The sequence below is a fragment of the Cibotium barometz genome, chromosome 4, assembly GCF_041138505.1.
Source record: "Cibotium barometz isolate CiBa-2024 chromosome 4, ASM4113850v1, whole genome shotgun sequence".
In the NCBI taxonomy this organism is placed as follows: Eukaryota; Viridiplantae; Streptophyta; class Polypodiopsida; order Cyatheales; family Cibotiaceae; genus Cibotium; species Cibotium barometz.
The window spans coordinates 8,249,458-8,266,524 of NC_141049.1; the positions used below are offsets into that span (position 1 = coordinate 8,249,458).

The window sequence follows — 17,067 nt, forward strand, 5'->3', positions numbered from 1 at the left end:
ATGTGAAGCCAAAGCATGTCTATGTAATCAACAAAGAAAGATACATAAATGGCAAATCAGATCAAGATGTAAGCAACTCCAAGATAAAGATTGCTCATCCAAGCAATTTTTCAAAAGCTTGCATGCTGATAGGCAAAAGCATGAAATAGTGCGTGTTAAGAAATTTGATGGCACATGGGCATCCACAAAAATGGAGCTTGCAACTGAATTATCAGCACATATTTCAGAGTTCATCTCGTGTGAATTCTGATGTCCTTGATGCTCGAAAAGATTTCTTAAATTGTGTGCACTCCATTGTTAACAATGAATCTACTTTGAGGCATGCTCTCCCCTTCACTGAGAAAGAGCTGACACATGCGTTAGATGGGGACATTGAAAGTCACCTGGTTGTGATGGTCTAACGGTTTAATTCTTTGTTGCTTTTTGGGATGAGCTTAAACTTTTGATTTTGAAGATGATTAATATTGCATGGGAAACAAGAAATATGCATGATTCTTGGAAAGAAGGCCTTGTGACTTTGGTACCTAAAAAAGCATTGGGACAATCCTTTGATGATTGGAGACCAATCACGTCGATGCCAGTTATCTATAAATTGGCAACTAAAATGCTTGCAAATCGTATGGGTGGTCTTCTTTTCCATGGTTTGCATCCACAACGATATGGTTTTCTCCCCAGAAGACAAATTATGGATAATATTGCTAATGTATATCTGGCGATGGAATATGCCAAATATACTTCTCAGGATGTTCTTGTTATGCAGGTGGATATAGCTAAAGCTTTTGATTTAGTTCAATGGGATTACATTACTGAGGTCATGGCTGCAATGGGCTTTGGTTATAAAATGCAAGCTATTTTTTGGCTATATAGAGATAGTACTGCCCAGTGTATTTTTGGTAGTGATCTTTAATCGAAGTGGACTTAGGAAAAATCTGTTTGTCAAGGATGCCCTCTTAGTACATTGCTCTATGCTACGCATCCACTTTTGACATATATGGATCTTTTAACTGCACAAGGACAATTACATGGTTTGCAATTACCCAATGGTTTGCATTTTGTGGCTCAAGCCTATGTAGATGATTCTTTGTTCATGCCTCAAAATGATCCAAATGATCTCAAGTGCATCATGCAAACTTTTGAATTGTTTGGTAAAGCAACAAGACTTCATATCAACTTTTCTAAGTCCAAATTGCTTCCATTGACTTCTTGTGACTGGCATGCATTGCTATGGTCAGGGCAAATTATTCAGTTGAAAGAAAGTGGAAATCATGGTGACTTTTCTTGCCAAAAGATGATAATGCATTCAAGTATATTTAATCCACTATGCATTTTAGGAGTGCAGACCAAAGATCGTCTCAAAAGATGTAGCGCTCTCATATGATGCTTGGTTTTCCACAATAATTCCAAGGTATCAGACATAAAAGAATCAATATCAATTTTACGCCAGATCAACAACGGCAAATAAAATTGCACATAGGCCATAATGATTGATTGAACAATTCTGAGATGCACATGTAAAGGCCATGTGGAAAGCTTCCAATATGCTAGCTTGGCCTTCAATTTGTTCAATACCCAAAGAATAGCATCCTGCGTAGACATATGCCATGTCAGTGGATATCCCAGATGTCTAACCAAGTGGCCACTGGGAAGCAATGATTAGTAAATTTGAAGGAAAATTTCTAGGATGCCCTTATGCATCTTCTCTTCCTCGGTCGTGATTGGAATTAGCTCTGTCTTCTATTCGCTGGCATGGAAGAGATATGCTGACTCGAAATTCTTTTCGATTCCATTGGTCTTCGGTATTTCAGTACAAGAACCATGAGAGACATGATTTTTGGCCTCTATTGGAGTTACCACTGTGGCGGATGTTGTCACGGATAATGGACTTGTGATGACTTTCCCACAAGCCTGTTTGAAACATAACTTGAGTTTAAAGTATGGAAAACCATTACTATCTTGTTGCGGCCTTTTGAACCCATCCCACACTTGGATGATCAGGATGGACTTCATGATTGGCAACTTGTTGGTCATACCAGCACTCTTCGATTGAATGCGCTTTCGACAAGTAATGTGTACAAAGTGTTGCTTCCTTCACCATGGATTCAAACTCATGCTAATGCTTTATGAGGTTTGCATAAGACTACTAAATGGTGGAAACAAAGACTTCGAACAATTTGGGGTTGTAAGCTGCCTCTCAAACAGTGTCTATTCTTATGGAGATTCCGTGTGGGAATACTTTCAGTTTCTAGTTTTTTGGCAAATCGACATATCTCCAATGATAGATGTTGTACATGCAGAGTCTGTTCCTCATGTTCTTTGGCATTGCACGGAGTCCAGAAATTTTTTGCAAGCACTGACTCACAACCTCGAAGGACATTTTCCATCGTTCAAAGGAGGAAAACCCTTCAGGTTTTTTGGTGTTCTTCCATCTTGTATGGCTCGATTTGACACTTTCATCATTTGGATGAGATATTGGGCACTCTGGACTATTTGGAAGGCTTGGAATCATGCTATGTTTCGACAGCCTTCTCTGGATTCTTATGCTTTCTTTCGTGCCAATCTTCACCAGTCCCTACATGACTGTCCATGCCCGGCCTGGGTATGTCTATGGATCTCATGGATGGGTCCATGACGAGTCCAAGGACATGACGGGATGATTTGGACATATGTATAGATTCCTTGGACAGGCACAGCCCATGAGGAATCCAATGGCATGATGTGATGACTCATTGAGAGTAGTGACTCTCTGGTGTCTACTTGCCAATACTTGCAGTGTATTGTGGCGGTCAAGTAGGATGTATGGTGTAAAAGACAATGGATAAGCGATTTCCAAGTCAACAAGTTGCCTGGTTTTTCTACTCTTGAAATGTCCATGGGACCAAGAATGCCTTGACACCCTATGGGCGCTAAAATATTGTCCCTCTAGAGGGAGGAAGTGAAAAATCATTGATTGTATATATCTTGTGGCTAGGAGTTGTGGTATTATCGATATTGTGGAGTTGGGAGTTGTGGATGGGTCCATGACGAGTCCAAGGACATGATAGGATGATTTGGACATATGTATAGATTCCTTGGACAGGCACAACCCATGAGGAATCCAATGGCATGATGTGATGACTCATTGAGAGTAGTGACTCTCTGGTGTCTACTTGCCAATACTTGCAGTGTATTGTGGCGGTCAGGTAGGATGTATGGTGTAAAAGACAATGGATAAGCGATTTCCAAGTCAACAAGTTGCCTGGTTTTTCTACTCTTGAAATGTCCATGGGACCAAGAATGCCTTGACAACCTATGGGCGCTAAAATATTGTCCCTCTAGAGGGAGGAAGTGAAAAATCATTGATCCAGAGGGAGGAAGTGAAAAATCATTGATTGTATATATCTTGTGGCTGGGAGTTGTGGTATTATCGATATTGTGGAGTTGGGAGTTGTGGATGGGTCCATGACGAGTCCAAGGACATGACGGGATGATTTGGACATATGTATAGATTCCTTGGACAGGCACAGCCCATGAGGAATCCAATGGCATGATGTGATGACTCATTGAGAGTAGTGACTCTCTGGTGTCTACTTGCCAATACTTGCAGTGTATTGTGGCGGTCAGGTAGGATGTATGGTGTAAAAGACAATGGATAAGCGATTTCCAAGTCAACAAGTTGCCTGGTTTTTCTACTCTTGAAATGTCCATGGGACCAAGAATGCCTTGACAACCTATGGGCGCTAAAATATTGTCCCTCTAGAGGGAGGAAGTGAAAAATCATTGATCCAGAGGGAGGAAGTGAAAAATCATTGATTGTATATATCTTGTGGCTGGGAGTTGTGGTATTATCGATATTGTGGAGTTGGGAGTTGTGGATGGGTCCATGACGAGTCCAAGGACATGACGGGATGATTTGGACATATGTATAGATTCCTTGGACAGGCACAGCCCATGAGGAATCCAATGGCATGATGTGATGACTCATTGAGAGTAGTGACTCTCTGGTGTCTACTTGCCAATACTTGCAGTGTATTGTGGCGGTCAGGTAGGATGTATGGTGTAAAAGACAATGGATAAGCGATTTCCAAGTCAACAAGTTGCCTGGTTTTTCTACTCTTGAAATGTCCATGGGACCAAGAATGCCTTGACAACCTATGGGTGCTAAAATATTGTCCCTCTAGAGGGAGGAAGTGAAAAATCATTGATTGTATATATCTTGTGGCTGGGAGTTGTGGTATTATCGATATTGTCCATGCCCGGCCTGCGTATGTCTATGGATCTCATGGATGGGTCCATGACGAGTCCCAGGACATGACGGGATGATTTGGACATATGTATAGATTTCTTGGACAGGCACCGCCCATGAGGAATCCAATGGCATGATGTGATGACTCATTGAGAGTAGTGACTCTCTGGTGTCTACTTGCCAATACTTACAACAGTGTATTGTGGCGGTCAGGTAGGATGTATGGTGTAAAAGACAATGGATAAGTGATTTCCAAGTCAACAAGTTGCCTGGTTTTTCTACTCTTGAAATGTCTATGGGACCAAGAATGCCTTGACACCCTATGGACGCTAAAATATTGTCCCTCTCCAGGGAGGAAGTGAAAAATCATTGATTGTATATATCTTGTGGTAGGAGTTGTGGTATTATCGATATCCCATGGTGTAGGTTGGGTTTGCAATAGAGGCCCCTGGTTTTGTTCTGCTCAACCTAACACCATATGTATAGCTTAGTAAAATTGTTAGAAATAGCTACATAGATATAGCCATGTTGACTAGGAAAAAAAATGTTAGAAATAGTTGTGCTGTAGATGGCTGCGTTGATTGGCGAAAAAATGGATTCTTCTTCCTTGCTCTTGCCATAAGCATAGTGCTCTCTTCCACAAGCGTAGTGCTCTCAATCACAAGATATGTCTCCTCTTCAATATTTTTTAATCCAAATGTTTGTATTTTATGTTCTTCTTTATTCCTCCTCTCCGGTGTCTCTCTCTATTGATTCAATATTCTATTCTTGTGTGTTTGGTTGTGTTAATGTAAACCTTTAGGGCACGTCTCTTTAGCTAGCTCTTGAGAAAATCTCCACGTACGTAGCCTGCTGACTTTGGCATGTCCTAAAGAAGACACTGCCGACCCACTCTCTGCAGGGGTAACCCGTATAATCATATCTCTTTCGTTCCCTTCAAACCTAATTTGCAGGCCCAACTGTGTCAACCAAACAATAGCACCAAAGCAAATGTAGGTGTCTCTCCTCATCCTTCCAAAAAGGTGTGCTATTGCAATCCAGATCCTCTGTGCCTCCATGCACTCCCATAAGCAATGGTAAACTGTCTCTGAAGCTCCTACACATCTGGGACAAGCTGGGCTAGCGCCAATGACCGATCGCCACTGGTTGGTCACTGGTGGCAAGTCCACCATGTAGAGAAAGCCAAATAAAAGAGAAAATCTTTGTTTCCATGTACGAGTGCCACAACCTCTACCAAAAAGCTCCTTGAATGTCAAGGGTGATCCCATAAACCTCCCAATGTGGTCTAGAAGTAGGGACTCTCTGGGTTTTTCCCAAAACCAAGTGTTTGGCATTCCGCACAGTGTAACTGAAGAAGGGCATGCTTTTCATGGGGTTAAAAGCATCCCTCCACTCCCACTCACCAGGGTCCCAATGCAAGAATCTGATAGGACACCCATCATATAACCATAGGCTCCAAGAGTCTGTAATCATCCCTTGAGATAGATCAATATAAATGTGCTTTCTTGCCCTGCCCACCACTCTCACCGGCCGGACCACCAGACCCTCAATGATATCTTGCTCAATGCTTCGCTCCAAGAGCCATCTATCCTAAATGGAGTAGAAGACCAATACATCATCCTCGCCCAAAGTGGGGAGACACATGACCTGAATAGGTACCCCTATTCCTGAGAATACCCCAAACCATAAGTGATGAGGCCCTTCGACGAAGTTCCCTGTGATCCAATGGTTAGGTATGGTTGCATTCACCTCCATAAACCTCTAGAAGGACTTTCTTATGCTGCAGATTACGAGGTGCATTCCGATTAGGGAAGGTGATTGGATTTACAGCCCACATTTTATCTTCTCGGATGCAGAGCACCGACCTCCTTCTTCACCCTTGGTGAGATTTCTTCTGCGAGCCTGGGATTGCATGAGGAGTTTCTTGGTTCATATTCCTCCACAGTCAGTTAAGGAAGCTAACAGCCAGCCCATTGTGTGGAATGACTTGATCTTGGATGAATTTGGTAGACCTCTTGGAGCAGCCACGCATATCTAGTGGGGTGCCTGGGCGACTCTTCTCCCCTCAATGTTGGATTGGAAAAGACTCATGAGTCTCACAGAGGATGAAAGATACTTCGCACCCAGCACTTGAGAGGCACTAGTCAAGGCTCAGTGCCGGGAAGAAATCCTCTGCCTACCAGCTTGCAAAGTAGAGCCTTACACTGCACCTCCAGGTCAATGATGTTCAATCCTCCCTCTTGCTTAGGCATAATAATGGTATCCCAAGCCACTCTTGCCTTGGTGTGTACAGTGCCGATTTCCTGTGTTTTGATGGATGTATATAGTCTTGTTGTTAGAATCCCTTGGAGGCATGGTTCTTGTTGAAATTAGTAGTAAGAAGGTTAAGTTTGTCAAGAACAGGTTGGACAGCACTGTTTAAGGAGTTCTAGCAGAGAATTCAAATCACCCTAAGGTACCCAGTTGGGACAGGGATCAGTTGGAAGGCCTAGGCAAGCGTAGGAACACCTAGTGGGTATGACTACAGGCACAAAGCAAGGCAGGACAGCCTGTAAAGACATTAGAAACATTGAAGGGTTAGGGCAACACCTTAACCACTTGTGGGCATGCGAATCGTGTGACCGGGAGTCACAGGTTGGTGAGTGCTCTTAGCCTTGGTGGGCATGCAAGCAGTGTGACTGGTAGTCACAGGCTCATGAGTGTCATCTGGCTTTGTGACTCGTAGTTACTTGACTTCTAATTTGATCGCATTTGGTAGTTGGAAATACCATGGTGGTGAATCCTCGGAAACCTGCATCTTGTACTAGGAGCAAACTCCTTTTGGTAATACAAATACCTCAAAGAGGGGGCTGGGCAGGGTGTGTGTGTGTGTGTGTTGTTGGGGGGGGGGGGGGGGGGGTGGCGGGTTGCGCTTTATTTGGCCCCTAGTATGGTCCACCGTGCAGATTAAATTGTAGTTGTGATTATGTCATGTTTTGTGGTTTTAATCATGTTTAGGGTTAAATTCATTCCAAGATTCGGGCCTCCCCATTACAGCTGTGATGTGAGAGCCTGACAAAATCGCTCCCTAGTAAGTGTAAGTTTGTACTATCTCCACTGACTCCGTATCAATTGTGAAGGATTGTCTAAGCAAGAGACCTTGGCTATTTTTTGCAAAAAGAAGTTGTGGGGCTTCCCACAATTTGATAGAGCCAATGCAGCACATACCAAGCAGAAAAAGAACCCATTTTGTCAGATGGCCATATGCAACATCATAAAGCATGCATGCCAACATAGCACGCATACAAACACAGCAAATTCTTAAAAACACAGCTTAACTAAGTAATCTTTAAAACAACTTGACAAGTGCCAAAAACCATTATCTTTAGGCAGTTTTAGGCTTTGAAAAGGATTAAGATGCACAATCAAATGACGAGTGATTGAAATTGCAAGATATAACTTACCATACTAGCTGCATCTCGTCCTCCACATAACAGCAATAGGCCATCTCCTCGTGCACTTGCAGTGGCATACCTATACAATGGTTCAGATCAGCTGCTCATGATAACATTTTATTTTTCAGAAAAACTTTTGAAAGAACTGCTAGCAACTTTCATTCAAGGTTTAGCATGTGGCTGTTGCACAGCCGATTCCAGAGAAGAAAACAGTTCCAGCACTTTAAGAAAGCTATATTAAAAAAAGGCTGCTAAATACTCTCCAGCATACATGCAAGGAGGTGGACCTTCACCCTCAGGCTCTAGCCGTCTCCATTCATAGGGCTTAGATGCTGTATCTAGAGCCCATACATCTGCCAATGGGCGCCTCCCTGCAGAATTTGATTTATCCCAGACAATATATCAAAACATGAATTGGGCCATGCCAAAAGACATCCAACACAATATTTCAAGTTCAAATCTTTCTACTGACCATCATTGCCGCCAACCTCTAGAAGAAATCTTTGTCCAACTAGTGCCATGACATGGCCATACCGGGGTCCAGGTCCATGTCCTTGGACAACCACCCTAACAGTGAACCAAACACTCATGTAAAAGGTGTTCAATGATAAGTCAGATGAGACACATCTCATATTATGTGTTGTTTACCTGTGCCATCTGGGTCTTGGCTGTGTAAGATCAAGAACATGAAGATCCTCAGGCGAGAGTCCAGCAGGACCGATTCCACCCTGCATAACAAAAGTTTAGGTCCAATAAAAGTAAGTATGGAGAAGCAGGACTTTTTACAAGCCAAAATCCGAAGGCGATTCACATGTAAGCACTTGTCTGAGCATACCTGTATAACTACCATTGTTCCCACTGCAGTAGCAGCATGTGCAGCACGGGGAGAAGGAGGATCCCCAACAGGATTGAGCCTGATATACATATACATGCAAAAAGCTAAAAATACAAAGCTTTCACAAATATATGCTTTCCACAATTAAAACGAGCAGCACACCATATGGGAAATAGGAACAAGTGAGAGGGACACCATGCTACATGTTACATGGGCATGAGTTATAAGCTGATGGATAAAACACAAAATTCCACCTCGTAATAGTCTGTGGGTTTACATAAAATGACTATGCAGCCTAAACTTTCTTCTGGAACAGCCCACATGTGCATGCACATATTAATCCATACACTAAGCTTTGAGTTACCATTCTCAACTATAAGGAAGATAATACACATTAAGCTACATGCACATTACTCTCTGCTTGCCATCCTGCGCACATATCTATCTACTCTATAATCTTTTGCTTTGCCTCCTCTTATCTCATCCTCAAATTGCTTCACAATCTTCTAGTCAAGCAATCAATCATGGAGTGAGCCAGAAAAATCAGCAGTTGGCCACTGTAGGCTACTCTAAACCAAAATGCTCTAGCCCAATCTCCTCCTCAACATTCAATGCTCCATCTATGGCTGACATGCTAGTTTACATTTCAAGTAAAGAGTTGACAAAAGAAAGAAAGAAAAAAAAACAACTTAAAACTCGATTTTAGAGTTCAAGGAGAATACCAACATTCTCTTTGGCATGGTTTATTGTTCCAAAGGAAAAAGTTTGCATGTGAACATGAAAAAGGGAACTCTCTTTGAGTGTCATAATACCGTAATTCACTTTGAATGCCCTCGTCCAAGGATTCCAGAACATTAGATTAGAAAAAAAAATTACATTACGCTTGCAAATGTCCACAATTGCAAATGACACAGAGTCTAAGATAAGGTAGCTTGTTGCATCCACCAAAGATTCTTGGAGGAAAGTGAGAAAGAATATCCGTGGATTTGTGACTGGGTCACCACAGACCACAAAAGGTCATGTCATTTAGGTGGTTGTGGACTATACTAGCTAGGCTCATTCCAACTAGGACCAATGGTCAATGTCTAGAGAAAGAGAGCTGAGGTAAAGAGAGGAATCAAGAGGATAACCTCAAGGGTTTTGCCTCCGAAAATGGAATGGAAACTTGGGCCATGTAATTCCAGAACACAAGAATAGAGGACTGGTTCACAAAATCTTCCCGATAAATGCAAAAGAGAACTCTCCTCTCAAGAGAAAGGAAAGCGTCCAAAAAAAAAGTTCTCTTTTCACTTGCTTTTTTTATTTTTTAGCTAAAAGTAGCTAAAATATCAAATTGGCTTAAACAGACCTATGCGTTTATATATATATATATATATATATATATATATATATATATATATATATATATATATACCTAGATGAATCCAAGAACATGCCCAAATTCACCTTTTAGGAACGTGCATGTTATATAATCATGGTAGTCAACCCCACAAGACTATATATATACCTTGATGAATCCAAGAACATGCCCAAATTCACCTTTTAGGAACGTGCATGTTATATATTCATGGTAGTCAACCCACAAGACTATATAACTATCAACTCCATTATGCATAGTATGGACTAGATACTACGACATCCCCACTAACGTCATCAGTGCCCAATAGTTGAGTGTAGAACTATGTATCAAGATATGCTCTCTCTCTCTCACACACACACACACATAAGAGCATATATTCACACAAAGCCCTTCATATTGAGTTTCTGTCAAACCTCCGGGGATGCAGGGCAGACTCAGCCATAATGAAGCTTAGCACTAAGGGAAGTAGCAAATAGAAAGAATTAGTACAGCAACACGCACATAATGATAATGAATCTCAATGTGCTTCGTGCGAGCATGAAACACAAGGTTCTTGGAGATAGCCACGCAACTCTCATTGTCGCACCACAAGACTGTAGCCTCCCTGATCTGAACTCCCATGTGAATCAAGATTCTCCTCAGCCATACTACCTCACATGCAGCAAAGCAAGCTGCCTTATACTCAGCCTCTGTGGAAGAAAGTGCCACTGTAGGTTGCTTTTTCTTGGTCCAAGAGAAAGCACCGGAGCCAAGCGAAAAACCATATCCAGAAACTAATTTCTTAGAATCACAATCTCTTGCCCAATCTGAGTCACAATAACCTGTAAGAGTGTCACCCATGCTATAAGTGATGCCATAATCAAGAGTATCTCTGATGTACCTAAGTACCCTCATCCCTTCTTTCCAATGACTCTCTCATAGCTTATTGGAAAACCTACTCAACACACCAACTGTGAAGCTGATATCAAGTCTAGTGTTAGTGAGAAAAATCAAACTCCCCACCAGCTTCCTGTACTTCCTGATGTCAACAAGTAATGAAGAATCCTCTGTGGAAAGCTTCATGTTCACTTCCATTGGCGTAGACACAGGCTTGCAGTTTGTCATCCCCAAATGCTTTGAGAATCTCCCAAGCATACTTTTGTTGCGAAATGAAGATGCCTGGCCGCTGAGCATAACCTTTAGCCACAAGTTAGGTGTCAAAAAACTAGCTCTTGGTACTAGGTTCTTCGAAATGAGCATGAAAGCATTGTCTCACCAAGCGGGGACAGGGTCACATATTCTCTCGCCAAGAGGCCTGAACAGCTAGCCTCATAGTGACTAGGTAGACATATGAAGTGACTACATAGCCTCAGTGAAATAAGGGCTGGTAAAGTAACCCCTAGGTAGACATATGAAGTGACTAGCTGAACATGATCACCTCGGTTTTAAAAAACTGTACGACTGTAACCTGAAGTGAGATATAAAAAATCACAATCTCGGTTTTACTGAGATTCTTACCAAGATTTGTTTTAAGGTCCCTAGATTTGTTTTAAGGTCCCTCTCCTCACAGAAATATTGAAGTGCATCAAGGTGTCTCTGCAGCCCTTCTGTTGAATCAGAAAAGACAACTATGTCATCTGTATGCAAAAGAAAAGGGTGTGATCCTATACCTCCAACCTGTCAAATCTCATCAATGTACAATCCAAATACAGTGACACCCAGCCACAGCAGTGGCAAAGGAAGCAAATGAATCAAGGGCAATGCACTACATCTCAATGTGGCACTGCCTTTCGGCCTGGTGGTACCCATTCAGCATACCCATGGTGTCATGAGAAAGGGCACAGTTTCTATATATAGCCGCAGCAGTGGCAAAGGAAGCAAATGAATCAAGGGCAATGCACTACATCTCAATGTGGCACTGCCTTTCGGCCTGGTGGTACCCATTCAGCATACCCATGGTGTCATGAGAAAGGGCACAGTTTCTATATATAGCCAGGCAACCCATCCCCGGAGTTCTAGGTGCTCTTCCGACCAGCTCCAGAGTCCAGATTAGGGACATACTCAACGTGGCACTGCCTTTCTGCTTCGAGGTAGCTCCATTGAATGGACCTGTGGCATCACTAGCTAGAAGGCACAGTTTCTCCAAAGAGCCAGGCAACCTGGACCCTAGAGTTCCAGGCGTTCTTCCCACCGACTCTAGATTAGGGACATACTCCAAAAACACAAGGATGCACCCACTCGAGAGCAAATATTGAGGCTCTACACTCTATTTATGATGAGGTGACATATGATTCCCTCTTCAACTTAGATGCATTACATTCACTTGTACCTGTCAGATCCACGTAATAAGCAGACCCTTTAGACAGGTTTTTCCAGAGCCAGGCAACCTGGACCCTAGAGTTCCAAGCGTTCTTCCCACCAGCTCTAGATTAGGGACATACTCCAAAAACACAAGGATGCACCCACTCGAGAGCGAATATTAAGGCTCTACACTCTATTTATGATGAGGATGACATATGATTCCCTCTTCAACTTAGATGCATTACATTCACTTGTACCTGTCAGATCCGCGTAATAAGCAGACCCTTTAGACAGGGTTTTTCCATGCTCTGACTTTTAGCCTATGTATGGCACGCTTGTACTACCGTTCAGTCTCCAAGACCTGTTGGGTTTTTCGTATACATTAATAATTTTTTCCTTTCTCGCCTACATATAATCCTAGTATCAAATTCATTGCTGAGACTTGAACCTCTTTAATTAGAAATTTGTAAAATGCCACACTTTATATCTCTTCTTAAGCTCAAAAGTGTTTCCTCACCTGGTCCACCTGTTGGTTACCACATCATAGCAATGGATGTCAGCCGTAGCTCCTGCCAACCCTGCAATCAAAGTTGATGCAAAGACATCCCAATCAGTGACTTGGGGGTGGGTTTGCAGTCACCTGACAATGTATGCTCTACTGTCGCTGTAGCAATAAAAAATCGTGAATCCTGGACAAACTTAGAAGAGGAGGTCTCTTACTGATGCCGGCACTGCCACTGGGTGTGGGTGGCCCTGCAGCAGCTGAACTGCCTTCAAGAGCAGTTGCACCACCAAATAGTATAAGCCTAGGTCCAATGTAGCCAGGAGTGCCTTCTTCTCCAACAGCAGCAATGGCTGTTAAAGTATGGCCACACCGTGGCCCCGGGCCATCATCTTTCTTCTCCATGACAGCATTCACTGCTCTGTAAGGAGGGGCAGACCTTGGTCCTGGATGATGATGATGAAGCCCTGCCATATGTTGTGGCTGTTGCTGTGCCTGCAATGGCTGTGCTTGTGGCAAGGCCATCTGCCGTTGCGGTGAAGGTGTTTTAGGCTGAGGTGATGATGACGATGATGATGATGATGATGCTGATGCTGATGCTGATGCTGATGCTGATGCTGATGATGATGATGATGATGATGATGATGATGAAGATGATGAAGATGGTGATGGTGATGGTGATGGTGATGGTGATGGTGATGGTGATGGTGATGGTGATGGAAGAGCACTGAATGCTTCCATTTGCTGCTGCTGCTGCTGCTGTTCTGGCACGCTCCCTGCTCCAGAGTCCACTTCCATATCCTCCAATTACCAATGTCTGCTACTATTCTGCAGCAAAACATCCTGCTTCATGTAAGACCTCCATCAACACGCAGCACAGCTCCCAATTGCCGTACGGTGCAAGGACCCACCCATCGCTCGCCAGTGCCTTCCAAAATCCCCTGGCGGATCCATATACGAAACCATAGCTATGACGGGCACAGCGGATTCTCCAAAACCCTGGAAAGCTTTTGCATTGAAGCTCGATAGGCAGAGGTCTAGAGTTTGATGGAAGGGAAGTGCGCCAGAATTGAATCAAATGAGATGCAATGGCAATGGCAATGGCAATGATCAGAAGATGCGGAGCTAGGTCCAGTGCAAGCGAGAAAGCGAGCTTGTATTGGTGAAGACGAGGAGCTAAGAAGCTGCAGAGCATGGAAAAAAAAAAAAAGGCCTCGCTGGACTTTCCGCTTCAGATCCCAGACCCCGGATCCTAACCCTCGAGTTTAAAATTTTAACCCGCGGTTAGTATCCGAACCCAGGTTTTCGCTACCGGCTGGAGCGGTCCCGCCCTGCGTCTACTGACACGTGCCAAAGGATTTGCCCGCGCCTCTGTTTCTCATTTTATAGTGGATTTGTTATCTTTTGCACAAGTGGAAATCGAGTTGTCAACTTACCTAGCGTCTTCTAAGGCCTTATAAGCCCTCCCATAGCTTCGCTTCTCTTCTCTTCTCTATATTATCTTAAGGAAGAGTTTCACAAAGCTACCACGCGACAAGAATTTGGAGGTTCGGGAAAGGGAAGAGGAGGTTTGGGTAGCATTTGATTTTGGAAGCCTCAAAAGATGTGCGAACATGGGTTCCCAACTAAGCTCATAAACTCAGAGTTTGCAACCTTCATTCACATGCAAAACCAAGAGTATTGCCCCCACCCAACCGGGAGCTTTGTAGTGTAACAGATAGGGATTTCGAATTTCCCAGGCATGGCCTATGTTTGATTCCCTCTCTCTACACTCATGAATTGTTGTAAAAACGTGGGGGCGATTGCCAGTGTGTGAGTAACAATCTCCAAAAAAAAGGTGTTGCCCGTTAAAGTGCTTGAGCCTTGTGTCATGCTTCAAATCTAGCGACATTTTTGTTTTCCTCCTTTCCCCTTGGAGAGAATGGCCTTGCTATGGATTATCTTACTTGGTTTTGTAAAGCATCTCTTTTTTACATCTATTGTATATAGCCTTTCCTTCCAAACTAAGCATTTGCTTGGAACGATGCTAATAAAGCAATAAAAAAATGGCTAAATTTTTATTAAGCTTTGTTTTAAGCTATGATTGATGGCATGGATGACTGAGAGAAGAGATTATCAAAAGTTGTGTTAAAGTTAAATTGTGTAAAGAGGGATCAATAGTAAGTGTGCACCCACTTGTGTCCCCCCACTTGAATGTGCAGTAACAGAGTGAGTATAGCTTTTTTCCAAAAGTAGGCCTTATGATTTGGTGATATATGTGTATAGCTGATTTCCCCATCGTACGCACTTAAAAAGATATTCTTTTTGTTCTCATTGTCCTATCTAAATTACATGACTCCAAAGCACTTATGCTTGCACACAGGCAAGAAAAGCATATTAGGTGTGTGAGCTAAGGTGTGCAAATATCATTCTACATTGACAAATTATATTAAAGCTTATGTCTAGCTCTTGAAAGTGTGTCTTTCATCTACACCTCTACCCTTGCACAAAATAAAATCAAGGCACTCAAGGATACATAGGTAATCGTTCTTTTAACGCTCTAGAAAGCATGAGCAATTGTTTTACATATCATTTATGTGTTGAATGATAACATGAGAGATACAAAAATCATCAATGCATGTGAAATGTTTGACTTATAATGAAAAGGTATGCTTTAAAATAAACCTTTCTTTTTATAGTTTGCATCAAGTGCCACATGTCCACGATGCTTGTGATTGTAATAAATAGTCTCTTACCTATCAATACTCCAAATTATCCATTAGCAATGTGCAATGTAAGATAGCTATCAGTACCAATTTCTATATCGCATAACCATTTATCTATGATGTACTACTACTACCTCTTATAAATAGTGTTAGATATTCTAGTTAGGCCAACAAAAGAATTGATGGTGAAGTTGTTTCCAAATACCTCTTGCTTATTAAGACCATGAAAGGATCAATCAATCTACATCTTATCATATTCTCAAGCTTGTCCTTTATAGCAACCTACATATTACCACTCAATAAATAAGCTCTTCTTTAATGAAGTAGTGTAATGTGGCCATCTTTTTTATGTGCATGTTTGACTCTCTCATTTTTTCTCCAAACTTGAGGCATCATTTACTCATGCCTAGTTCCTTTTTTAATCTATATTTCACAAAGTGAAAATACCTCTTTTCATGGCTCATTTGAGGGTTGTTGTTTGTGTTGTTAACGGTGAAAGGACATTTTCCCTCTTTGAAAGGACACTTTTCTTCCCTTTAAAGTGCATATTTAATGCTCAATTTACAAGTTAGAAAGCAAGAAAAATATATCATTTGTTTAACACTTTGAGATGGTGTAAAAAGAACTAGTACATTCTTTCTACTTGTGAAATTGTTGTCCTTTTTACTAACTTTCCATTTTATGCTAGAGGATATTATTTCAAGTGAGGTGTGCTATCCAAGCTAAAGAAGTTGAGGTATTGATTGTGGTTTCTAATCTTCAAAATTTTCTCTTCAATTTCTTTGCACATTTATATATATAACTTCAAAATAATTTAAGAAATATAATATTGAATTCCACACTTATAAATTTGAATGTATTAGCAAAATAAAGACTCTAATCTAGTGAGATGTGATCTATGTGAAAAAATATATGTTGCTAGACAAGCTCATGTCCCTACTTTGTAGTATATGATTCTTAAACTACCCATGATAGAGATGCATATATTTAGCATTGATATGTGATTGTGCTAATTATCTTCGACGAATGTAGTAACAATCATGAAAAGTTTAGTTGTAACTATGTTTTTGTTTTACATCAACAAGTATAAAACTACCTAGAAAAAAAGTGTTCTTCCTCATTTTCTTGATTTTTCTTTTATGGTATTATGTTAACTTCTTTGTTTTGCCTAAGCAATTTTCTTCCATTTTCATTTAAATTCTTAGATGATGCACCAATTTCCTTCTTACTTCCTTCAAGAAAAATAGATTAAAATCATAATGGGAGCATAGCTTGATTTTTTTTCCTAATAATACTAGTTTGGCCAGAAAAATCAATATATGGTCACTCACATAGTGCTTTAAATTTATTACAATTATGATTCCAAGAATCTAGAAAAAACCATATATGATAATAATACGTCATTAGTTTCTCAATAAGCTTTACTCTTACAGTATTCTTAAATGAAATTATGTGTAATTAAATATAGTTTCGAAAACACCTATGGGCTTTACATTGATTATGTTTTTAAACACAACATATATCTCATTTAGAAAAGTTAAATAAAATAATAGTAGCATGGCTTCATACATTAAAACATGCTTCAGTTGGCTACAACTTTAAAAGGAAATGATTATATGGGTGGCAATCTAAAAGTGTGCTTCTAAAAAAATCTCGTTTTGTGGATGAGTCCATCTTTAAGACTCCTTCACAATTATTTATGTGCCAAAGTATAATACCAAGCATTTCC

The 17,067-nt window shown here is 41.4% G+C and overlaps 1 protein-coding gene across 2 annotated transcripts in view; it reads right to left on the reverse strand.

Annotated features, from left to right (window-relative positions):
- LOC147638854 (serine/threonine-protein phosphatase BSL3-like) overlaps positions 1-14,054 on the reverse strand; it is a 33,760-nt gene extending 19,706 nt beyond the window's left edge. For both annotated transcript variants that reach the window (XR_015263873.1, XM_086785218.1), the window contains exons 1-7: positions 12,852-14,054; positions 12,649-12,709; positions 8,492-8,570; positions 8,305-8,384; positions 8,129-8,223; positions 7,928-8,027; positions 7,666-7,735 (exon numbers count right to left, since the gene is read on the reverse strand). Coding sequence is in view for 1 of the 2 variants with exons in the window: in XM_086785218.1 (XP_086641344.1) it covers positions 7,666-7,735; positions 7,928-8,027; positions 8,129-8,223; positions 8,305-8,384; positions 8,492-8,570; positions 12,649-12,709; positions 12,852-13,431 (1,065 nt within the window). In the remaining variant the exon portion in view is untranslated. The remainder of the gene's footprint in view (positions 1-7,665; positions 7,736-7,927; positions 8,028-8,128; positions 8,224-8,304; positions 8,385-8,491; positions 8,571-12,648; positions 12,710-12,851) is intronic.
- Positions 14,055-17,067: the final 3,013 nt, after the last annotated feature.